Source organism: Dendropsophus ebraccatus, chromosome 1, assembly GCF_027789765.1.
Source record: "Dendropsophus ebraccatus isolate aDenEbr1 chromosome 1, aDenEbr1.pat, whole genome shotgun sequence".
Classification (NCBI taxonomy): Eukaryota; Metazoa; Chordata; class Amphibia; order Anura; family Hylidae; genus Dendropsophus; species Dendropsophus ebraccatus.
The window spans coordinates 211804815-211831327 of NC_091454.1; the positions used below are offsets into that span (position 1 = coordinate 211804815).

Sequence of the window (26513 nt, forward strand, 5' to 3'; positions counted from 1 at the left end):
ACTACAGCTCCCTGCTGCATTTATGCCATACTGAGAGTTGTAGTCCCACAGCAGGTTGCAGTGTAGCTAGCTGCAGGTTTGCATTGACTTAGATCAGTTTTCCCCAACCCGTGGTTATCCATCTGTTGCAGAACTACAACTCCCAACATGCCTAGAAAGCTTTCAGTCCCCAAACCACAACTCCCTGCTGCATGCATGCCCTGCTGTGTAACCCTAAACCCACAACTCCCTGCTGCATGCATGCCCTGCTGGGAGTTGTAGTCCCACACCAACCTGTGACTCTACAGCTGTTGCAGAACTACAACTCCCAGCATTCCTTTACTGCAACCCTAAAAAAACACCACAGGTTGCAGTGTGGTTAGCTGCAGGTTTACATTGACATAGACCAGTATCTCTCATCCTCTAGCTGTTGGAGGACTACCACTCCTATTGTCCCCTGACAGCCTTCAGCCCTGGAGCTACTCCCTCCTGCATGTATGCCTAAGTAGGAGTTGTAGTCCCACGACAGGCACAGGCTACAATGCAGTTAGATCAGTGTTACCCAACCTAAAGCTCTCCGTCTTTTATAAAACTACAACTCCCAGCATGCACCTAATAGCCACCAGCCCTGCAAACCTGGAGCTACAGCTCCCTGCTGCATCCATGACCTACTGGGAGTTGTAGTCCCACAGCAGACTCAGGCCGCACAGTGGCTAGCTGCAGGTTTGAATGGACTTAGAGGATTGTTCCCCAACCTGTGCCTCCTGAGCATGCTGGGAGTTGTAGTTTGGACACTAGTATATGATTTCTCAGGGTTTTTTTGTGAATAGAATTCCACAATGGCGGCGAAGACTGACAAAGAGAGAGGAAGGAGAATGGCGGCAGCTCCGTGTATAATAACACACATCACACCACTGTGTGTATATATATATATATATATATATATATATACACACATAATGCTGTGTAATCTGCAGGCAGGATGTGCTTCGTAACGTTTCCCGTCATCACATTAAGCAGAAATCGACCACAAGGCGAGACGAATGGCTGACACTTTCGAGGATGTCACATGATCACGATGGCGATGTCGCCTACAGTCAGTGATGACAGGAAGGAGCACAACAAGGTCACTACAGTTAAAGGGATTGTTCACCAATTTTTTTTTCTTTCAAATCAACTGGTTTTTAGAAAGTTATATAGATTTGTAATTTACTTTTATTAAAAATCTCAAGTCTTCCAGTACTTATCAGCTACTTTATGTCCTGCAGGAAGTGGTGTATTGTTTCCAGTCTGACACAGTGCTCTTTGCTGCCACCTCTGTCCATGTCAGGAACTGTGCAGAGCAGCAGCAAATCCCCATAGAAAAGCTCTCCTGTTCTGGACAGTTCCTGACACGGACAGAGGTGGCAGCAGAGAGCACTGTGTCAGACTGGAGAGAATACACCACTTCCTGCAGGACATAAAGCAGCTGATAAGTATTTGAAAACTCAGAAGAGGCGCTGTTTCTGGAAGAAAGAGGCCTTGTTTTTTTAGCTTTAAGGCTACGTTCACACAGAGCAAAAGGAGCGGATTACGCAAGGAAATATTTCCGCCTGAAATCAACTGACGCTGAATTCCGAGCAGAATATAAGCAGAATGTAAGCAGAATCCCTGCGTATTCTGCTAGGAAAGTGTTCAGCTCGTAATCAGCTCTTGACAAATTCAGCGCGGAATACTCGAGGAATCCGCGCTGAATCCGCATGCATTCAGCACTGAAATTCAGCGAGTATTTGGTGAGTAAACTAGACTATACCAGAACATATACTAGATTCCTCCTCCCCCCCCCCCCTTTTCCCCATTTCCGCGCTGATTCAGCGAGTAATTTCCGCTTGTATTACGCTTGTATTCCGCGCTGAAACAGAAAATCAGAGCCCCATTGATTTGTATAGGCTTCCGCTAGCGGAAGAATGAACATGTTCATTCTTCTGGCGGAAAGCGGATTAGTTCAGTGCGGAAATTCCACTGTGTGAACTGCAGAGCAGAATTTCCATTCAACACAATGGAAATTAGCTCTGCACCTATTTTAACGGCTGAAATTTCAGCGCTGATTCAGCGCAGAAATTCAGCTGCTTTTGCTCAGTGGGAACGAGCCCTAAGGGGGAGTGAGATTTGAGCGTGTCCCCACTTTACAGTAATATAACCACTTGTAAGGGGCTCTGGTGCCTCAGATCTACTTGAAGGGAGGCAGGAGGCTTAGGCTGGGTTCACACATTGCGTATTTACTGCAGTTTTGTGGCCGTACCTTTATGGAGAGTGGTGTACACTTTGCACGCACAGGTATATGGTTCCTTGGATTAGGAGAGAGCTGCCCCCTACTGGAAATCAGCAGTATTACACAGCAGAAGTCTCATCAGAAAATCACCTTTTGTATAGTTTATTTTTATTTTGAACACCACTTTTTAAGAATCTTTTAAGAATTTTCTATAATTCTAATATCTATATTATAATCTCATCTCATCTAGTCCCCAGCATGGCTCCCTTCTCATTCCTAGTCCCCAGCATGGCTCCCATCTCATTCCTAGTCCCCAGCATGGCTCCCATCTCATTCCTAGTCCCCAGCATGGCTCCCATCTCATCCTAGTCCCAGGCATGGCTCCCATCTCATTCCTAGTCCCCGGCATGGCTCCCATCTCATTCCTAGTCCCCGGCATGGCTCCCATCTCATTCCTAGTCCCCAGCATGGCTCCCATCTCATTCCTAGTCCCCGGCATGGCTCCCATGTCATTCCTAGACCCCATCTCATTCCTAGTCCCCAGCTTGGCTCCCATCTCATTCCTAGTCCCCAGCATGGCTCCCCATCTCATTCCTAGTCCCCAGCATGGCTCCCATCTCATTCCTAGTCCCCGGCATGGCTCCCATCTCATTCCTAGTCCCCGGCATGGCTCCCATCCTATTCCTAGTCCCCAGCATGGCTCCCTTCTCATTCCTAGTCCCCAGCATGGCTCTCATCTCATTCCTAGTGCTCAGCATGGCTCCCATCTCATTCCTAGTCCCCAGCATGGCTCCCATCTCATTCCTAGTCTCCGGCATGGCTCCCATCTCATTCCTAGTCCCCGGCATGGCTCCCATCTCATTCCTAGTCCCCGGCATGGCTCCCATCTCATTCCTAGTCCCCGGCATGGCTCCCATATCATTCCTAGTCCTCAGCATGGCTCCCATATCATTCCTAGTCCCCAGCATGACTTCCATCTCATTCCTAGTCCCCAGCATGGCTCCCCATCTCATTCCTAGTCCCCGGCATGGCTCCCCATCTCATTTCTAGTCCCTAGCATGGATCCCCATCTCATTTCTAGTCCCCAGTATGGCTCCCCATCCTATTCCTAGTCCCCAGCATGGCTCTCATCTCATTCCTAGTCCCAGGCATGGCTCCCATCTCATTCCTAGTCCCCAGCATGGCTCCCATCTCATTCCTAGTCCCCAGCATGGCTCCCTGTCTCATTCCTAGTCCCCAGCATGGCTCCCATCTCATTCCTAGTCCCCAGCATGGCTCCCATCTCATTCCTAGTCCCCAGCATGGCTCCCATCTCATTCCTAGTCCTCAGCATGGCTCCCATATCATTCCTAGTCCTCAGCATGGCTCCCATCTCATTCCTAGTCCCCAGCATGGCTCCCATCTCATTCCTAGTCCCCAGCATGGCTCCCATCTCATTCCTAGTCCCCAGCATGGCTCCCCATCCTATTCCTAGTCCCCAGCATGGCTCCCATCTCATTCCTACTCTCAGGCATGGCTCCCCATCCTATTCCTAGTCCCCGCCATGGCTCCCATCTCATTCCTAGTCCCCAGCATGGCTCCCATCTCATTCCTAGTCCCCAGTATGGCTCCCCATCCTATTCCTAGTCCCCAGCATGGCTCTCATCTCATTCCTAGTCCTCAGCATGGCTTTCATCTCATTCCTAGTCCTCAGCATGGCTCCCATCTCATTCCTAGTCCCCATCTCATTCCTAGTCCCCAGCATGGCTCTAATCTCATTCCTACTCCCCAGCATGGCTCCCATCTCATTCCTAGTCCTCAGCATGGCTCTCATCTCATTTCTAGTCCTCAGCATGGCTCCCATATCATTCCTAGTCCCCAGCATGGCTCCCATCTCATTCCTAGTCCTTGGCATGGCTCCCATCTCATTCCTAGTCCCCGGCATGGCTCCCATCTCATTCCTAGTCCCCAGCATGGCTCCCATCTCATTCCTAGTCCCCAGCATGGCTCCCCCTCTCATTCCTAGTCCCCGGCATGGCTCCCATCTCATTCCTAGTCCCCAGCATGGCTCCCATCTCATTCCTAGTCCCCAGCATGGCTCCCATCTCATTCCTAGTCCCTGGCATGGCTCCCACCTCATTCCTAGTCCCCAGCATGGCTCCCATCTCATTCCTAGTCCACTTCATGGCTCCCATCTTATTCCTAGTCCCCGGCATGGCTCCCCATCTCATTCCTAGTCCTCAGCATGGCTCCCATATCATTCCTTTTCCCTGACATGGCTACTATCTCAGTCCCAGTCCCCTTGCTAGGACTTTGTTGGGTCAGTGGGTTGTCCTGAGATTGCAAAATATATTTCCTTGCAGCTTGGCACTCCTCCTCTGGTTCCATACCAGCATGGCCCGATAGTACATGCCCCAGCGACACGGCCCATCTTCAAGCTGGGGGAAGCCAAGTTGTGACTACCACATTCTGCCCAACCTATGTCTATATGCAGAGTCTAAAGGCTCCCATATTCATTATTGTAAGATTGGGCAAACCCCCTACTGGTGACTGGATCGTCCAACAGTATGAGGGCTTTCCGAGTCTCTACCAAAAGTGGTGGGGTAAGTATCGGGGAGGTTACCGCAACATTGTGTGACCATTGGCCACTACATGGAAGCAAGGTGACCCCCCACCCCTAGTAACATAACCCTCCAGTGGGCCTGGACAGCCCGGGGCCCCTGGATGATCCATACATAACCTACTGACCAATAACAGAAGAGACAACGATCTATACAAAACCTTTATTATCGATCGGCAGAGTCCATTTCTGAACACACTTTAAGGCGCAGGTTTATACAAACTGCAGGGAGCAATGACATTTGGTATCTCCGTAAACATGGCGGACAGGATTATATATATACAAATACATACACTCTCCATGCAAATATATATAAAAACTATTAAAAAAAAACGAACACACAATGGACAGTCCAGTTAACGTTCGCTATAAACATGGAGACTGGGCGCCAGGATGAAGCCGTGAGAGATGGGCCGAGTAGTGTAAAACCTCAGGGGAAAGCTGGGTGACAACCAATATGGTCATTACAGCACTCACTCCATCTTTCCCAGGATCCTGAACGTCTGCCTAGTTATACAGGGACATGGGATAACAGATGCGTTTGTACAGATTCAGGAGCCAAGGAAAGATGGGGAACAGTGTTAACCCAGCTTTCCCGGAAGCTGAATAAAATATTCTCCATATGTTTTCTGTCTCTTTATAGGGGTTGGAGCTCAGGTTTTCTAGATACAGAGCTCCAAATCCTCTGCTGAAGAAGTCAATACAAAACAGTTATTCTTAAAGTGACAGGACATCCTGTAAATACATATCATGGTGTCAGTATGATGACATCACCGGACAATGCAGGGTGACATCATACACAGCGATGACATCACTAGGATCATTTCCCGTCCTGGTCTTTGTTCTTTTTGTTCAGCAGTTTCTGTAAGTTGGTCGACATGTAATAAGGTCTCTCCGTGGAGCCGTCGTTCCTTTCCAGATCTTCCACTGTGCAGGAGGGAATGGAGACGTGAAGATGGGGCGTACGAGGAGGGGGGGGGGGGTATGGATATAAAGAGGCACAGATCTGATAGGAGCTCAGGTCATGCAATAGGTTAAACAAGGCACTGGGTGTTGGCAAGTTACATACATGATGTGTTCATACACACACGGAGAAAAGTACAGACAGATTAACCCTTAGTTCCCCAGGAGGCTTCCCCGGGGCCCGTCTGACACCGCCAGGGGCCCTGACCTCGCTCCTGGGCATGAGGTACAGAAGTGAGAAGGTTAGTGGTATCAGAAGAGAGGAGATGTGGGGGGCGGCACTGCAGGCGCCTTCAGCTTTGGCTCTCGCTGGATTTTAGGAGCTCGGCGTCTTTTTTCAGCAAGATCTGGCTGAGTTCCGGAGACATGTAATATGGCCGCTCCAGGGAGCCATCATTCCTCTCCAGATCTTCACCTTGTAAAGCGTCAACCATGTCCGCAAGACAGAGAGTGATAGATAGAAAAGGGATGTACACCGCAGGGAGGATACAGAACAGAGAAATGAGGTGGTGGGGGAGGGGCAGAGGAGCAGAAGAAGAAGAAAAGGGGGCACAGGAGGAGAAGGAGGGGGGACACAAAGAGGGGGGCACAGAGGAGGAAGAGCAGAAAGAAGGGGGAGGAGGAGCAGGAAGAGCAGAAAGAAGGGGGAGGAGGAGCAGGAAGAGGGGAAGAACAGAAAGTGGGGGGGGGGGGGGGGCAGGAGCAAGAAGAAGGGAAGAGCAGAAAGGGGAAGAACAGAAAGCATGGGGGGGGGGGGGCGCAAGAGCAGAAAGAAGGGGGAGGAGAAGCAAGAAAAGAGGAAGAGCAGAAAGGAGAAGGAGGAGCAAAAGGGCAAGGAGCAGAATGAAGGGTAAGAGCCGAGAGTAGGGGGAGGAGGAGCAGGACGAGGGGAGACAAAAGAGGCAGAACAGAAGAAACGGAGGAGAAGGAGTTAAGGGACAACAAAAAGGGGGGCAGAGAAGGAAGAGGAACAGAAAGAGTCAGTGCAGAGGAGAAGGAGGGGCGCCGTGGATTAGAGGCAGAAGGAGAGGGGAAAGGAAAATAGGAGCAGAAAGGGGAGGGGGTGCGGATGAGTGGGGCACAGAGGAGGAGGAACAGCAGGTAGAGGGTGTGGTGTGGATCAGGAGGGCACAGGGGGCAGAAAATTTTTTTTTTTACAAAGACAAAAGGAGGGTGCAGGGTAGAGACAGATTGGAGGGTTAGATAGAAGTGGGGAAAATGGAAAAAGAGAAAACAGGATTAGTACAGGATAGGTGATCATACCATGAGAGGAGACTGTGAGGGTACATTGGACAGCCCCCAGTGTGGCACTATGATGGCTGCAGGGGAGGAGAGCTGTCAGAGGATGGCACAGCCTGGTCAGTGCATCTCTAGTAAGAGGTTAATCCTCCAGCTCTCTTCCTCCTGTCAGTCACTATAGTAGCCCCCCAGTATAGTCTAGGCCTGTAATGAGGGGGCTGCCCACAGAGACAGAAGACTGCAAGCCTATCACCGCTCCATCACTCAAGTGTATCTAAACCGAGATACTTACAGAAACAGAGGAAGAGTGTATCCACACACATCCCGTATACACTGAAGAAGCCATGGGCGATGAGGTAGGAACCGATCACCACCGTCTGTGCGGAGAGAAACAAAAATCGTGGTATATCTGTATTTGTACATATTACCTGACAATGGAACAGTCCAGTGATCACCAAACTGTGGCTTTACAGCTGCTGCAAAACATGTCAGGGCATTCTGGGAATTGTAGTTTTACAACAGCCGGAGGATGGCAGGTTTCCCATCCCTGGTCTAAAGCACCACAGGTTGGGAATCCATTCTATTATGTTAGGCTTTTGATGTACTATTCTTTATGGACAGTCTAGCCACATGGGGTCACTCACCAGAATCGGCACCCAGTAGTAATTGAGAGAGGGGGCCGTGTCCTGTATGATCTGGATACGACGGGTGAAAAAGAAGAAAGACAAGATTCCTGCAAAACAATATAGAGCATAACATTAGTGATCTGAAATAGTGGGAGATTCCAGCTCTGAAGTATAATGCAGCAAGCGTCACAATGTTAGGCTGCCATAAGAATCTTAAGTTGATGGCAAAGATAACCCAACACACAACTATTTTTCACTTGAGTGCCAACTTTTGACGCACGCAAAAACACACAGGGTCCTGTCCTGGGAACCTCTAATCCATCTCTAGCTGGGATCGGACACTTACCCACACAGCCTACAACCAGCAGCTTTCCTAGGAACAGCAGGAAGTCGGTGACTTTATCGAGGACTGCAACGCTGCAGGAACAAGGAGCAAGAGTTACACTATATAGGCACCAGGGGGCAGCATTGTAAGGGAAACTTCAGTAGCCACTACAGGCTTTCTGGCTGTCGCAAAACTGTGAGGTGTAGTTTCTGAACAGCTGAAGGGTGCTGAGCTACTAACCAGATATAGCTGGCCAAGTTATCAGTTATTACATTTGGGAGCACACAGCAGATAGTCAGTGGTATTACTATAGTATAATGTATATTATGGGGGAGATTTATCAGACATGGTGTAAAGTGACACTGGCTCAGTTGCCCCTAGCAACCAATCAGATTCCACCTTTCATTTTCCAAACAGTCTGTGAGGAATGAAAAGTGGAATCTGATTGGTTGCTAGGGGCAACTGAGCCAGTTTCACTTTACACCATGTTTGATAAATCTTCCACTATATGTTTATAATAATTGGCACTGTATATTAGCACTGGGTACTACTACGCCTGTCTATTGACTAATAACCTGAAATTCACTTACCGAATTATGTTTCTCATAAGCAGGAAGAAGGCATTTCTAGCAGATGTGCAAAAGTTGGTGCCGTAAATGGCAATCTATAAGACGACAGGATGGTTAGTATCAGGGAATTCTTGAAATTGTAGTTTTGTAACATTAAAACATATGTAGTCGTCTTCATTGTGCAAAAAAAAAAAAAAAAGTATATATATATATATATATATATATATATATATATATATATATATATATATACATACATACATACATATTATATATATATATATACATACATATATATACATATATATATATATATATATATATATACACACATATACATACACACACACAATGACCACTAGTGGCCGCTAGATTAGGAACTCTGCCCATAAGTGTAAAGAATTTCCCCCGGTTTGTTTAATCACATCGGAGATAGACGTGCAAGTCAGATCACTAGTCTGGCATGATGGGAGTAGTGGTTCAGCTTCGCTCTCCTCTTACCATGATGTAGGCGTTCCTGTTCAAGAACTTGATGAATTTTTCGAGGCACCAGAAACAGCACTTGAGGCAGCACAGGAGGAATCGGGCACACTTATTATCAGCCCCTGAAGAAAAAAAAACAATGCCTTTTTTTAGTTTTAGACATAGTGGGTAAACCATGACCAAGGGCCCTATTCCACAGGCCGAGGAGGGCCCGATCAACGATGTAAACGAGTGCCGATCTGCTAGATCGGCGCTCGTTTACTGGGCCTATTCCACGGCCCCGATGATCGTTAAGCGAGTGCTGCAGGGACATCGTTACCAATGTCCTTGCAGCCCTCACCATACATTACCTGTCCGGGCTTCTCCTCCGCTCAGTCTTCCTCTCCGGGTCCCGCGGCGCAGTGATTGGCTGAGCGGTCTGACAGCTCAGTTAGGCTGCTCCGGAGCTGCTGATGCTGTGCCGCGGGACCCGGGGAGGAAGACGGAGCGGAGGAGAAGTCCGGACAGGTAATGTATGCTGCTTCTCAAATCATTGATCGCCCGCCGCACACCGCTATTCCACCGTAGCGATGCGCGGTGGGGGACAGATGATTTTAGGTTTGGCCCTAAATAAACGAACAGCCGATGACACAATCATCGGCTGATCGTTTTCTCTATTCCACCGAGCGATTATCGGCCGATTCTCGCTCCCATGGAATAGGCCCCTAAGGGGATGACTATAGCACCCTGGTCAAAGCACAGTGGCGCCCCTATGGCAATATGGAACAAGCCAAACTCCTCACCTTTAAGTTTGTGGTCCAGATATTCCAACATGATCCTGATCATTTGCACAATTGCAAGAATAAGGGACCCGAAAGCCAGAGAACCTGTGTGGTATCTGATAGAACAATAAAAGTATAAGGTCAGTAATCCACACCCATACATTATTTTATGTTAAAAGGGTACTCCGGTGAAAAATAATTTTTTTTCAAATAACTGGTGTCAGAGAGTTATATAGATTTGTAATTTATTTCTATGTAAAAAATCACCAGTTTTCCATTACAATCACCAGCTGCTGTATGTCGTGCAGGAAGTGGTGTATTCCTATAGTACTCTCTGCTGCCATCTCTGTCCATTGCAGAAACTGCCCAGAGCGGCAGCAAATCCCTATAGAAATCTTCTCCTGCTCTGGACAGTTCCTGACATGGACAGAGGTGGCAGCAGAGAGCGCCGTGTCAGACTGGACAGAATACACCACTTCCTGCAGGACATACAGCAGCTGATAAGTACTGGAAGACTGGAGATTTTTAAATAGAAGCAAATTACAGATTTGTATAACTTTAAGACACCAGTTGATTTGAAAAAAAAAATAAAAATTTTCAGTCAGAGTACCCCTGTAATAACATTCTAGTAATTCCCTTACCTGAGAGCTCGGCCAAAAGAGGAGAAAATAGGGAAGGCGGGCATGTCATCCGGTTTCTTGAAGGCCCAATAATAAGAAGCAAAGGCCCCCGCCAAAGTCACCTGACCCAGAGCGATGACAAAGTTTGCCAGCCATAAGAACATGAAGGCGTTGTAGATCTGGAAGACGATCAGGTACTTGTGGTAATAGGTCTCTCCGCCGTAGAAAGCAAACTGGCAGGTGGCATCCGGGCAATTGCGGGAGGTGTTGGTGGTGTTAAAAGTCTAAGGAAAAAATATGATATAAGAAGTATACATATATGACAGATAGTGTACAGGCGGAGATGTGAGGGTACATTCACTCACCTCAGGGACACAGGTTTTTCCAGCGTCTTCACACTCCGTTTCATTGAACACCTTATAGATGGCGTCATTAGAGGTAGAGAGGAAACTGAGCCCGGGGGTCAAGGATGGATAATATGACCGAAAGAACATGTCAGTAATAAGCTCTCTCTATAGATCGGCTTCATGGAGGGCTTGTGCTCTTACACAGCAGCCAATCAGAAGAAGCAGAGCTGCAGTGTAAAGCATGGGGGACAGACATAGAGGTCTAAAGAATCCAGTAAAAGGTCCTTGACCTTCATATCTGCTCCATTAGTCTTACAAGGCAAGAACAATCCCTATGGTGCAAACTCAGATAATAATCATATGACATAAGAAGGATACACGGCAGTGATGGCCCAATAGGCGATACAGAGACATACCAATAAGAAGGTGAACAGGGGGAACACCAAGGAGCACATGACATGTCCAACCGCCCTAAAAAAAGAGACACAAGTGGTCAATAGAATCCCAAACAGCAGAATAGTGATTACAGCTCTGGAGTATACTACAGAATCAGTTTTGGGACTTGGCTTGGCGCTGCTTTCATGGGAAACTGTATGTGAGGGACAATCTGAAGTGCAGGAGCTCTGAGGATCGGGGATGTCCCCGGGAGGAGTGTGGAGGCATGCTGGAAAGCATGGAGCATTTTCTGCTTCATTGTCCCTTTAATACAGAGGTTTACAACAGGGTGGGCGCTTCCATTGGGTGGCCCAGGTTGGCCCGTCTCTCCTATGCGGAATGGGCCTATGGAGCATTCAGAAACCTTGGTGGCTGGGACCGGAGCACTTTATTCCTAGTCAGCATAGTGGTCAGGTACCACACGTGGAGTGCACGGGGTTTAGTATCAACGCAGCGTAAAATCCTCCCTGTGGATGAGGTGGTTAGGGGCACAGCACAGCGCCCCCTGTGGATGAGGTGGTTAGGGGCACAGCACAGCGCCCCCTGTGGATGAGGTGGTTAGGGGCACACTCGGTGACCTGGTGAAGGTGCGCTCTCTGGAGTACGAGAGGCTGGGGGCTGGTAGGGCCTCTTGTCTTTGGAGGGGCTTTGCCTATAAGGTTCCTTAGCCTGCGTCTCCTCTCCTGGTGGTGGGCTGATGCTGGCACCTTAGGCTTTTGTTTTGTGCTGTAGAGATACTGGAGTATAGGGCTTGCAGGCGCTGATCTTGGGCTTTCGGGCTGTGTGTGGGGCTGAGAAGTCTCATTATTGTTGGGTTTAGTATGTTATATATTTTTTCAAAAGTTTGTGTATTGTGATTGTCTTTGTGATTATGTTTGTATAAATTGTATATACTGTAAATATTATATATGTTTTGTTTGCACCTGGGGTTCGGGTTTAGTGATAGGTTGGGTGGTGGGTAAAAGGGGGGAGGGGGTTTCTGTGGGACTTTGTTGGGACTTATATATATATATATATATATATATATATAAAATCCTGGGCTGGTTCATGGACGTCCGTGATCATGTACTGGGGGCATGGGATGCGGGACCAGCTCAGGGCCCAAAAAAAAAATTAAAAAAAAAGAAAAGAAAATTATTAAAAATATTATATGTATTATTTAGTTGTAGGTTATTATTAGTTTATTTGTGTAGTGATGTCTTGTTTAGTTGGTGTTGGGTTGGATAGAATTATGTCTGTGGTATTAGGTTGTGCACAAAGCAACTGGGCCAGGGGGTTCACATTTAGTTATTTATATAGGTGTGTAGTATATAGGGGTGTATTGTATATAGTAGTGTATATAGGTGTGTTTAGAGGTGTATGGTATATAGTAGTATATATAGGTTTGTATATAGTTTATTAATATGTTTAGCTAAATAGTTTATATTGTGTATATATTGTATATAGGTATATGGGTGTATATATTGTATACAGGTACACTATATGGGTTGTCTGTGTGGAGGAATGAGTGTGGGGATGGATCGGTGGTTTATGTTATGGTTTCATTTTTCTATTTATTGTTTTGTTCTGGTCAGATATGGTGTGTTATTTCTGTATTTATTGTTATGTTTAAAATTTAATAAAAGAAATACAGGATGTAACTCAGGATCAGTAATGTAATGTATGTACACTGTGACCCCACCAGCAGAATAGTGAGTGCAGCTCTGAAGTGTAATACAGGATGTAACACAGGATCAGTAATGTAATGTATGTACACTGTGACCCCACCAGCAGAATAGTGACTGCAGCTCTGGAGTAAAATACAGAATCAGTACAGGATAAGGGCCCTATTCCACGGGCCGATCAATAATGTAAACGAGCGCCTATTCCACAGCCCGATGATTGGTAACTATGTCCCTGCAGCCCTCACTAAACAATGTCCTTGCAGCATACATTACCTAGCAGGGCTTCTCCTCCGCTCCGTCTCCATCCCGGTCCCATGCGCAGCATTAACTCAGGAGTGGCCTGACTGAGCTGTCAGACCGCTCAGCCAATCACTGGCCGCGGCGGTCCTGGCCTGTGATTGGCTGAGCAGTCTGACAACTCAGTCAGGTGGCACCGAAGCTGCTGCTGCACATGGGACCGGGATGGAGACGGAGCGGAGGAGAAGCCCTGCTAGGTAATGTATGCTGCTTGAATCGTCGGTCACCCGCCGCACATCGTCGTCGGTGCCTGATGATTTTAGGTTTTGGCCTAAATAAATGTTCAGCCGATGACACGATCATCGGCTGATCGTTGTCTCTATTCCACCGAGCGATAATCGGCCGATTTGTCCGACTATTGCTCTGTGGAATAGGGCCCTAAGTATGTATACAGTGACCTCACCAGCAGAATAGTGAGTGCAGCTCTGGAGTATAATACAGGATATAACGCCACACCCAGCAATCTAGTACTTACCTACTGGCTTCTTTGATAAGTGCGATGGCAATCATGATCCTTTTCCGAAGGAAAATCAGCAGGAGGATGATGACAACTTCCAGAATACATAGAATGATCACTGAAAAGACAAGACAAGAGTCTGGTTACATCTGCAATCCCAACCAGCAAAAAAAAAAATAATAATAATTATATATATATATATATATATATATATATATATATATATATATATGTATATGTATATATGTTGTGTTTGTATGTGTGTACCAGAAAATAATAATAATAAAAAAATAATATATATATTTATATATTTACTTACTGAATGCCAGCCATGTTTGCCGCAAGTGCAGATAGACCCGTAAGTCGCTCTGAAACCCAATCTCGGTCAGTTTGACATCAGAGCCGGCTGTTCCCTTTAAATGCGCATATTCCATATAACAATGGAAGATTCCTGTAGGTGCCGGAAGATAAGTAGATTGTAAGAAGGTGGGTGAGGGGGGAAACCAAGGAGTTATCATAGGGGGCCATTACTCACCGTATCCCATCACCGCGATCACCAGCACGATCATCACCCAGACCATAATGCCGGCCAGAAATCTCAACAAGACCACGAAAATTAAGCTGATCACCATGGCGATAACCAGACCGCTGTGAAGGATGGGGAGAGATAGTATTAGGTTTCTGAGGAGATCCGGCTAGTGTATGGAGTTTTACAAGCAATGCTCCTCTAGAACAGAGATAGAGAACCTTTGACCCTCCAGCTTTGCAAAACTACAATGCCCATCATGCCTGGACAGCCGAAGGCTGTCCAGGCATGATGGGCATTGTAGTTTTGCAACAGCTGGAGGGCCGAAGGTTCCCCATCCCTGGTCTAGAAAGAAGACAACTACGATGGACATTTATCAAACAGTCTTACAGTAGCCATGTCCTCCATTGACCATAGCAACCAATCACAGCTCAGCTTTCATTTTGCCAGAGCTCCTGAAAACGTGAAAGCTGAGCTGTGATTGGTTGCTATGGGCAACAAAGACCAACACTACTGGAAGGCTGCTTGATAAATCTCCCCCTGTGTCTCTAGTGCCACCTATAGGTCACTATGTTACATTTCATACTTGGATGTGAAGATGTCCCATGACTAAAAGCAGAAAGGAACTTACAGGATTATCCAGTACCACGACACTGTGTAATCCTCGAAGATCTTCATGGCCACCTGCCGAGCCTCCAGCACCACACTGGCTTTCCTGTTTGGAGAGGGGTATTTGTTACTCCAGAAGTACTCTGACACTCATTGAGTGCAATGCTCATGGTCGCTACTCACTTGGCACCTTCCACCAGGTCACTGACGTTGCGCTGTTTGCGCTGGGGTCCTCCATCGTCGAACGTTGTTGCATTTCCAACCATGACCACCCCTTTCTGTATGTTAATAGCTGGGAAGCATCTTCTGGTGACTGGAAAAGCCCAAATATGGTGAAATGAGAAAATGAAAGAGACAAGAGGGAGGAGCTATGTACATGGAGTCTGCTCCTCCCACCACAAGATAACAGACAGAAGGGAGGAGCTATGTACATGGAGTCTGCCCCTCCCACCACAGGGTAACAGACAGGAGGTAGGAGCTATATGACATGGAGTCCGCTCCTCCCACTACAGGATAACAGTATAGAGGACCTATATTACATGGAGTCTGCCCCTCCCACTACAGGATAACAGACAGAAGGGAGGACCTATGTAATTTGGAGTCTGCCCCTCCCACCACAGGGTAACAGACAGGTGGGAGGAGCTATATGTCATGGAGTCCGCTCCTCCCACTACAGGATAACAGACAGTATAGAGGACCTATATTACATGGAGTCTGCTCCTTCCACTACAGGGTAACAGACAATAGGGAGGAGCTATATGAGATTGAGTCTGCTTCTCCCGCTACAGGGTAACAGACAGGAGGGAGGAGCTATGTGTCATGAGTCTGCTTCTCCCACCACAGTTTGACACAGGTTTTATTCCACCTTCAGCCACAGGGTGGCAGCCCATACTCACATGGTTTGCTTGGTGTGATCATAGCCGGACAGTCTTTGTCTCTTAGTACTAGTGCTGGACTCTGGGAGATGAAGATAGAGGAATGGATATGGACATGTAAGAACTCATGGCTTCCTTCTCATATTACTCACTGCTGCTGTCTCTTATTATCTAACACAATATACCCCTACACCACACACTGCGGCAAAATCATAGCTCATCACCGTGTGGGTGGAAGGGCACCCTGGTTGTCACTGTTCTATGGCCGATGCACATCTACGCTACGTATGGATTACGGACACCTGACCAACGCACTTTGGGTCCATTACGTAGGTAGATTTTTCATTTGTAGTGGAGCAATCTGCTTTATAGGGGTTGTACAGGACTAGACAGACAGCGCCATACCTCCGCACAGGTTGTGTCTGCCATTAAAAGTTATCTTCCATTTAAGTCAGTAGGGCTGTGCTGCAATACCATGTATAGCCTGTGGACAGATATGGCGCTGTTTGTTTTTTAACCCTATACAACCCCTTTACGACCCTAGATTTACCAATATGTAGGTAAAATACTATCCCTAATGTTGTGCAGAAATTATGCCCCCCCCCCCCCAATACTCATAGGTTCACTAACCAGACCCCAACTCACTTTGCTGAAATTGTTGAAGCCCTCTCTGCAGAATGGCCGGTAGTCCTCGAAACCGGTCTGGGTGGCGGCCACGCCGATATATGTGAGGAATTTGTCCGGACATTTCTCCACACAGATCTGTCAAAACACCAAGGAAATTAGCACCAATATGTCACCTACTCATGTGAGTTCTTAAAGAGTCAATGCCTGCCACCCAGCAACGAGGACCGCAGTTATCCAGGGTTAAAAAAATAAATAAATAAAATGGCTGATTTTCTTTAAAACCAGCGCCACCCCTCTCTTCAGTTTGTATGTGGTATTACAACTCAGCTCCATTTCAATGGAACTGAGCTGCACTACCACACCCAAACTGAGGACTAAAGTGGCAACATTTCTAGCTGTGTTTTTGTAATCCTGGACAGCCCCCTTAAAAGGACTCTTCACTACTGCCACCTACAGGCATATATGTGCAATGAAAAAACATCCAAAACATACGTTTGTTGCTGAGATTATATATTACAAAAAAACAAAAAAAAAAAAACTTTATTTGGGCTCTGAATTGTGTCAAAGAGGCGGAGTCTATAATTTCCTGGGCCTTAGCACTACTTCGCACTGTGGTGTATGTCCGCCTTCATAATCACTCTGTACACGGCACAGTGAGAAGTAGCAGTTCTAGGGCCCAGGGAATAATAGGCTCCACCTCTTTGACACTATTCACAGCACAAATAAAGGTTTTTTTTATTAAAATAAACACAGACGCACCATCCAGCCTATGCAGCGGCGCCATCAGCTTGGTAAGTGGTCAGGAGGTTAGAGATTCCCTTTAAGTCTCCATACGTCTTTATGACGCTCTCCTCAAGGAGAAACAGTATCTCGCTTGTCCCAGATTAAACAAGTTAATGGATCATTAAATGGCAGATTATAGGACGTCCAGGAATGATGCATAGGATACCATGTAATAATAAGGCTTTGTAAGGAACATCTCAGGCATCAGTCATACATAGCAAATCCTTTATAAACCACCGACTAGCCAAAACTGGTTTATACATGGTGGTTATAGAGGATTGCAGTGGAAGCAACATAACTATAGCTGTCTCTCTAACTAGACCATCATATATATAACTTCCATATTCATAACCTACTCCATTCTCCATAATAAGCCATCTAGTGTAAAACAGTAAGTGAAGGGGGAGGAAGGAGATGCAGCTGCAGCTTTTCACACAAAATTAAAGGGGTTGGCGGCTGGCCACTTCATAGTAAAATAGTTCAGTGTAAAGTACTCACAGCTGCTCCCTGTATACCTCAGAGCTAAACTCTGACTCCCCTCCTCCAGGTTGTACTGCCCTGCTCTGTTGGGAGTCTATCCATAAGATGGCTGACATGGGGGAGCATGTGACCATGCCACGCCCACCAGTGTCCTCCATAGGAATAGACAGGCTCAGTGGTGGACACTGGGGGCGGGGCATGGTCACATGCTCCTCCATGTCAGCCATCTTATGGACACATTCACCACAGACCAGAGCAGTACAGCCTGGAGGAGGGGCATCCGAGTTTAGCTCTATGAGGTATATAGGGAGCTGCTGTCAGTATATACAGTGAGTACACTTACTAATACTGTACACGGACCTATTTTACTATAAAGTGGCTAACCCCTTTAAAAAAAAAAAAAAAAAAAAAAGGTCAGGGGGAGCAACAGAAGACATGCCATTGGTAACAGGTCAATTAGACCAGGAAGGGCCCATCCCCTCCACCAGCATGAAGCGAGGCAATGCCCCATACCAATGTTCTCTGTGTCTGCTGGCGACCATAACACACAGTCAGGGCATATAAACATGGGTTACAGGGGTCACTTAAAAGGGGTTGACCAGAAATAGCACCACTCTTCGCAGTTTGGGTGTGGTATTGAAGCTCAGATCCATTGAAGTAAACAGAGTTGGATTGTAATACCACACACAACCATAGGACAGGAGTGGCACTGTTTTTGCAGTTTTTTTCGTAATCTTAAATAATTAATCTCTTTAAACACTTGCTGCCCTCACAAGACCGATAGTGGGTAAAGAATCACTCACCTGAGTAGTCGGACACTGGAATTCCAGCAGGACGAGGGGACTGGCACATTTCATGATGTTGAAGTAGAACAAGAATGGCTTGTTCCTGTGTGACGAGAACGGTGACGCTTAGTTTTGACTTATATAAGAGAAGTAAATGAGAAGTGGGGACATTTTACTTGGGGCTATGGTGGGGATAACCTGAAAGTGGAGATGCCCTTTAATTAAAAGGAACATTATGGGCTAACTTAGCACATTGAGCTATGTCCAGTGCAGAATCTGTGGGGGCGGGGCGTGACACAGGAATGTAGAGAGGCTATCCCGTGTCATGCTCCTCCCACTTTGGCCAAGTGTTGAAGGTTTATCCAGGATGCAAGAAAAATACCTGATTTCTTCCATAAAGAGCGCCACTCATGTCCTCAGGTTGTGTGTGGTATTGTAGGTCAGTTCCACTGAAGTGGAGCCAGGTTGTAATACTGCACACAACCTGAGGACAGGGGTGGCACTATTTTTCACTTTGTTTTTTAATCCTGGATAAAAATGTACCTGCTATTTATTTAAATAGGGGAAATGTTGTGTTATATGGCAGCCATATAATAGCAGGGACACCCCTTTATAATGTCCTTCATAGGGTATATGGGCACACATGCAATATCCATTAGGGGAGCCACCATCTCTTACTCATAGGGGGTCCCAGCTTGTCCGCAGAAATGTCCCTTGCTGTCTGTCGGGTAGATGACCTTCCGCGGATCTCCTTGTGTCCAGGCTGTGAATATAATAGATCAATAAATGATATTAGATATCCATAATATTCATACCCACAGCAGTGAAGGCCTCCTCACAGGATCTCTGCTGTCACTAGAGGCTGAAAACCCCATATAGGAAATCTCTTGATTGTTCCGTTTGCTACAACGTATCAGCACAGGTAAGATGCCTTAAAGGGGTAGTCCACCCCAAAAAAATTTCTTTCAAATCAACTGGTGCCATAAAGTGCCAGAGATTTGTAATTCACTTCTATTAAAAAATCTTAAGTCTTCCAGTACTTATTAGCTGCTGTATGTCCAGCAGGAAGTAGTGTTTTCTTTCCCGTCTGACCCAGTGCTCTCTGTTGCCTCCTCTGTCCATGTCAGGAACTGTCCAAAGCAGGAGCAAATCCCCATAGAAAACCCCTCCTGCTCTCCAGACTGGAAATAATACAACTTCCTGTTGGGCATACAGCAGCTGATAAGTACTGGAAGGCTTGAGATTTTTTAATAGAAGTAAATTACAAATCTCTGTCACTTCATGGCAGCAGTTGATTTGAAAGAAAACATTTTTGGGTAGACTACCCCTTTAAAGGGGAACTCTGCTGTTTATTATTTTTTTTTCTTTCAACTCAACTGGTTTCAGAAAGTGATATAGATTTGTAATTTTCTGCTATTTAAAAAATCTCCAGTCTTCCAGTACTTATCAGCAGCTGTATGTCCTGCAGGAAGTGATATACTCTTTCCAGTATGACACAGTGTTCTCTGCTGCCACCTCTGTCCATGTCAGGAACTGTCTAGAGCAGGAAAGATTTTCTGTGGGGATTTGCTGCTGCTATGGACAGTTCCTGACATGGTCAGAGGTGGCAGCAGAGAGCACTGTGTCAGACTGGAAAGAATGCATCTCTTCCTGCAGGACATACAGCAGCTGAGAAGTACTGGAAGACTGTAGTTTTTTTTTTAAATTTACAAATCTGTATAACTGTCTGACACCAGTTGATTTATTTTTACTGGAGTACCCCTTTAACCCACAATCCACGTACTTATAAAGACTGAAACCATTGTAACAAACCTTTAACTTGAAGCAATGAGAAGTTATAATACAGAGTATTGCAGAATATTTCATATAATATAATAGGTGTAACAATCCCTATTATAGATCTATGGAAATATCCGGGACCCCACAGACGGCAGCGACTTACCGACAATCCCCACAGCCACATAGGCAATGATGGCGAGGACTATGAGTATACAGCACAGGATGTCCGTACAGCTCCTACAATACAGAGAGGAGGGTCAGTACGCTGGATAAAGGTTACCAGTCACATACAGTCTAGATATATCACATATATATTATACCCCAACCTATCACACATCATCACTTTATTATACATAACCTAGTCTATATGTAATCTGATGAGGCTGCTTTGCATGTGAATGGAGAGATTTGCTGTATACCAGTCACATGGAGATCAGGAGTCACCCGTTATCACAGCGATTCATGCGCCGGCCCCACCTAGATCATCAAACACCCGGTATGGACCATATGAGTCACATGGAGCCGGCACATACCACTGTTATGGCACAGGGCATGACTGTTTTAAAGTGCCAGGCACACGTTAATCTACACAATTTAAAGGGGTACTCCAGAGAAAGGAAAAAAAAAAGTTTTCCAATCAACCGGTGGAGATTTCCTATTTCCTATCACGGACAGAGGTGGTAGCAGTCAGAGAACACTGTCAGACTGGAGAGAATACACCACTTCCTGCAGCACATACAGCAGCTGATGAGTACTGGAAGACTGGAGAATTTTAAATAGAAGTAATATATAAATCTGTATAACTTTCTGACACCAGTAGATTAAAAAACATTTTTCTCCCCAGAGTACCCCTTTAAGATGTGTGAAAAGTTTTGATCCGCCAAGCATTAGAATAAGGGAGAGAAGATCCAGTCTGAGCGCTTAGTACTTCATCCGGGGTCTGACCGATCAAAACTTTTAACCACGATTCTATGACATTTCAGAAGTTCTTTTTAAAGTGACAGCGCCCATTAAAAACAAGAATTTAGCCACAAAGGGGGGAGATTTATCAAACATGGTGTAAAGTGAAACTGGCTCAGTTGCCCCTAGCAACCAATCAGATTCCACCCTTCATTCCTCACAGACTCTTGGGAAAATGGTGGAATCTGATTGGTTGCTAGGGGCAACTGAGCCAGTTTCACTTTACACCATGTTTGATAAATCTCCCCCATACTGGCAGTCATACTATAATCCATAGAAGGGGAAACCTTTGGCCCTCTAGCTGTTCCAAAACTACAATACCCCTCGCGCTAAAGCTTCAGCGGGCCAGGCATCATGGGAGTTGTAGTTTTGTGACAGCTGGAGGGCTGCAGGTTTTCCTTCTCTGCTCAAGGGTGGTCACCCAGCTTTTCAAGGACCATCCCTGCCAATGGATGGCATGTTTACTACCCAGCTTTCCCAGCCCCCTCAATGACAAGTCAATACATAAGGAGTATGGAAAAGCTGAGTGATACATGTAACGGGAGCTATATTGGCCAATATCCAGCTTTCCTAGGAACAGATAGGAATTGTTATTCATCTGATTCAATTCAGCAGAGGAGGACATAAGTGGATCATAAAGAAGAAGAGCGATTGTATCCATTACACGGATCCCTCCCAGGCTTCCTGCGAGGCACTTACGGCTCCTTATAACAGATAACCGCAGTAAATGGATACCACATTAGGAAACTCAGTATGGATTTTCTCTTCTTGTGGCCGAGGCTGGAAAGAGAATAGGATCTGTTCATTTATAAGTGTGGCGGGAAGCAGCTACTGTGTCTTAAAGGGAACCCGTCATATGTTATACACACAGCACCATGTTATAGAGCAGGAGAAGCTGAGCAGATTGATATATAGGCATGTGGAGAAAGAGCAAGTATAACTGGTGTTTTATTCATTTATATGCCTGCTATTTTTGATCTTAGAAGACAGGTGGGCGGTCCTGCTTGTAACTGACAGTTATTGTTTATAAACAAACAGTTTGAACTGTCAGTCATGTAGTGAGTCCGCCCCCTGGACTTCTCAGCTTAGAAAGAGCAGGGATTTCACTAGTCATACTAAACATTTTCCCATAAACATATATATCGATCTGCTCAGCTCTTCCTGCTCTATAACATAGTGCTGTGTGTATAACATATGACAGGTTCCCTTAAAGACACAGTAGCTGTTTCCCGCCACACTTGAATAAATGAACAGATGCTGGCAGATCAGACTGCATTTTCATATCGAAAGATTCTCTTTAAGGGCGGAAGACCTAATCAGTATTGTATTTTACTATCATTGAGGTACATAGGAAAGTCATCCTATAACATGAATGTGAGTGCTGACCATAGGAATGTATGACAAAATAAATTATATATATATATTATAATACCTGTTATGTATCGGCCCCTTGAAACTCGGATCATATTTCCTTGGTTCTCCTAAAATAAGAAAAATATTCCTATTAATAATTAAAAAAAACAAAACAAGCAGCAGTGCCAAGAAGTGTGCCCCCTGCTGCCAGTATACAGTAATAACAGGAGAGCTTAGTGCCCCCGACTGTCTGTCAATGCAGCCAGGTGGTCAGGGTGACAACCAAGCTGCCATATGTTACTCCGAACAGTAGAAGACACTGCCACATACATCAGGAATATGGGAAAGCTGGGTACATACACGTCCCTGGTGTATCACACTTTGGTTGTATAGCCCTTTAAATTTCCTATGTTATATTTAGTGCGTACAGTTCCACCGCCCCGCCATATGTGCAGTGTGATCGCCAGCCGCATATTCCAGACCAAAAATTTTCCCCCTTTGTACTACTGAGCACATTTATCCAAAATTAGAGAGTGAAGAGCGGAGTCGGGGGTGGGGCGGGGGGAGGGTGAAGGCATCAAGGATAACCCATACTTGGCAGACAGAAAATTATACATTGTGCAGCCGAGGACTCATGTACAGAGTCCCTGCCCTCCTCGGGTGATGGTCCCTTTAATATGCCCCCCTCCCCCTTTATATTTCACATCATCAGTCACTGGAATAGAAATCCAATCCATGACCGATGGGACGGAGTGCGGATGTATTCTCCACATGGCAATAATTTCTACACTGAAAGCAAAAGAAAATGCTTAAAGGGCAACTCCACCCACACTCAATCAGTCACATGATTATACTTACTTCAGGATTAACCGAGTGCCCTGCCTTGTTAGCCCAGCATGCTACCTACTATATATAACCCAGCAGTGTACAACTAGGCGACAACACTATAATCATGTCCTACTACAGCCGCTGTGGTGTATACAAGAGTGTAATTATAGAGCTCACAGCCCGAGCGAGCCCAGGGACATCACAGCACTGGAGAGCGGCTGTATTTACTGTGGGAACACCCTGTATACAGGCACCACTGCCCGGGGCACATTCACTGCGAGTCCTGACAATGGATTTCTATAGACCGTAATCTCATCTGTACTGACTAATGCAAGACAGGGCCCGAGGAGCCAAGGAAGACATCTCAGCATCCCGACAACAGCATTATAGTAGTTATATAGGGAGCAGTATTATAGCAGTTATATTCTTGTATATAGGAGCAGTATTATAGTAGTTATATTCTTGTATATAGGGAGCAGTATTATAGTAGTTATATTCTTGTATATAGGGAGCAGTATTATAGTAGTTATATTCCTGTATATAGGGGGCAGTATTATAGTAGTTATATTCTTGTATATAGGAGCAGTATTATAGTAGTTATGTTCTTGTATATAGGAGCAGTATTATAGTAGTTATATTCTTGTATATAGGGGCAGTATTATAGTAGTTATATTCTTGTATATAGGAGCAGTATTATAGTAGTTATATTCCTGTATATAGGAGCAGTATTATAGTAGTAATATTCTTGTATATAGGAGGCAGTATTATAGTAGTTATATTCTTGTATATAGGAGCAGCATTATAGTAGTTATATTCCTGTATATAGGAGCAGCATTATAGTAGTTATATTCTTGTATATAGGAGCAGTATTGTAGCAGTTATATTCTTGTATATAGGAGCAGTATTATAGTAGTTATATTCTTGTATATAGGAGTAATATTATAGTAGTTATATTCTTGTATATAGGAGCCGTATTGTAGCAGTTATATTCTTGTATATAGGAGCAGTATTATAGCAGTTATATTCTTGTATATAAAGGGGCAGTATTATAGTAGTTATATTCTTGTATATAGGGGGGCAGTATTATAGTAGTTATATTCCTGTATATAGAAGCAGTATTATAGTAGTTATATTCCTGTATATAGGAGCAGTATTATAGTAGTTATATTATTGTATATAGGAGCAGTATTATAGTAGTTATATTCTTGTATATAGGGGGCAGTATCATAGTAGTAATATTCTTGTATATAGGTACCTTTTGGCCCCTCAGACGACATCCCAAATGCACCCACTAGCTCTGCTCCCGCCATGATCATTGTAAGACACGCCGCATCAGACATGAATAGTTCTCATTCACTTTCATCTGCTCAGTGCTACACAAAAAGAGAGGACAAAGCCCATAGAAACCCGATGACAGAGAGACCGAGTGGTCCAACTAGTTTCCCCTCCTATGAATAGCATAGTCTCTGATCTGTAAAATCCTAGCCTTTCCAACCCCAATTTCCCCCTGATGAGACTATGGTACTGGGCACATGTATGACACTGGAGAAACATGGTGGGCCCTGCAGACAGTCACCTGCGTGAAACAAGCCCAGCAAGTGAGCCGAGACAGAATGCTATGAGAACAAATATTTACCGAGGCGTTACGATTACAGACAGCGCAGAGCACTATACCCAAAGTAACTGGACGATTCACGCTTCAGCAATATCCCTGCCACTTTTTTCGATTGGTTATTCCTCCAGTGAAGGTGTCAGAGGTTGGACCCCCTTCGAGGATTAGGTGTTGACTCCCACTATGAAGAGTGGTGGTATATTATCTGGATAAGTGTTGCCGAACTGACCACTGTCGGATGCCCACTAGATGGATGTTGACTGAACCCATAAATTCTAGTGGGATCAGCCAACCATAGTGTATGTATGGGGGGTCCTGATTATACGCCAACAGCAGACAAAACCAAAGTCGCCCGATAGAATCAAGCAGTGGATCGCACCTCCATTCTCTCTCTATGGGAGCTGTAAAAATAGGCAACATTAGAAACTCGCTTTGGGGGCGTCTGCTGCTTCAGCCGTCTCATGGAAAGCAAAGGAAAGTCTTCACTTTTCACTATAGGGAATGTCACCAAAACAATGCAAGTTATTTGTCATGAGTCATGATGGAAAATGTCAACGGCAGGCTCGGCCCGAGGCCAAAAACTTGGAAGAATTAAGTCTCTTGTCCAAGTCCTAAAGTTAAAAGTAGATGACTACTTCAACACAGATGGGAAGAAAGGATGCAGACATGTTTTTATTTTTTTTTACTTCACAACAACCAGTCAGCTGGTATGGTCCAGCCGCCTGAACAGGGGGTTTTGTTGGTGGCACCACATGGATTTCTGAAGCCCCCATTCACATGAAAAGAAATTACTGCAAAACTATGAATCCCATCTTGCCTGGATAGTCCTCATTGTAGGTTTGCAACAGCTCAAGGGTCATGGGAGAAGACTTAGGGTGGTATTCCACGGGCCCGATAATACCAGTAAACGAGCGCCGATCTGCTAGATCGGCGCTCGTTTACTGGCCTATTAGACGGCTCAATAATCGTTTAACAAGGGCTGCAAGGACATTGTTACCGATGTCCTTGCAGCCCTTGCTTAAACTATATACATTACCTATCCATGCTCCAGGGCAGCTCCTGTGGTCCGCTTCTCCACAGGTCCTGTGCACTCTAGCTTCAGAGCGGCCTGTCAGCCAATCATAGGTCGGGACTGCCGCGGACTGTGATTGGCTGAATCTGAAGCTAGAACGTGCGGGACCCAGGGAGAAGCGGACCACAGGAGCTGCCCTGGAACGTGGATAGGTAATGTATATCGTCAGTTGCTGGCCGTGCACCGCTATTACACATAGCGATGCGAGGTCGGCGCCGGACAAATATAGGTTCTAACCTATATCAACGATCAGCCAATGATCGCTGTCATCGGCTGATCATTGTATTTATTACACGGAGCGATAAACGGCCAAATCGCGGCGATTATCGTTCCGTGTAATAGTATCCTAACCCTAAACCATCTCTACCCCGGATGGCTTGATGCTACCTTGTTACGTTACCCAAGCACTGCAAGACGATATAGGACAAATACACATGGTGGAATCACACCGTACCTGGCTCAAAGCCGTCTTAGTGACTCATTTACATTGTTGGGAGTCTGAGTCATTGCACCCAAGGCACCCTAGACTTGGAAGAAGCCCAACCCTCAGATGTTTCACCTATTGTATTCAGTAAACTACCACTATACTATGAGTTTCAGGTCGAGGAC

The 26513-nt window shown here is 45.7% G+C and overlaps 1 protein-coding gene across 4 annotated transcripts in view; it reads right to left on the reverse strand.

The window, feature by feature from the left end:
• Positions 1–4977: 4977 nt before the first annotated feature.
• The window catches only part of SLC44A2 (solute carrier family 44 member 2 (CTL2 blood group)), a 60975-nt gene continuing 39439 nt past the window's right edge, over positions 4978–26513 (reverse strand). For 3 of the 4 annotated variants that reach the window (XM_069946601.1, XM_069946582.1, XM_069946587.1), the window contains exons 2-22: positions 22472–22520; positions 20243–20316; positions 18979–19063; positions 18319–18403; positions 16271–16387; positions 15647–15707; positions 14934–15063; positions 14773–14856; positions 14151–14263; positions 13935–14066; positions 13634–13733; positions 11141–11233; positions 10781–10865; positions 10437–10699; positions 9817–9911; positions 9053–9156; positions 8573–8646; positions 8004–8074; positions 7676–7764; positions 7324–7408; positions 5764–6207 (exon numbers count right to left, since the gene is read on the reverse strand). In XM_069946601.1, coding sequence (XP_069802702.1) covers positions 6086–6207; positions 7324–7408; positions 7676–7764; positions 8004–8074; positions 8573–8646; positions 9053–9156; positions 9817–9911; positions 10437–10699; positions 10781–10865; positions 11141–11233; positions 13634–13733; positions 13935–14066; positions 14151–14263; positions 14773–14856; positions 14934–15063; positions 15647–15707; positions 16271–16387; positions 18319–18403; positions 18979–19063; positions 20243–20316; positions 22472–22520 — 2111 coding nt within the window. In that variant the 3' untranslated portion in view covers positions 5764–6085. The other variant, XM_069946594.1, reaches the window with a different exon arrangement.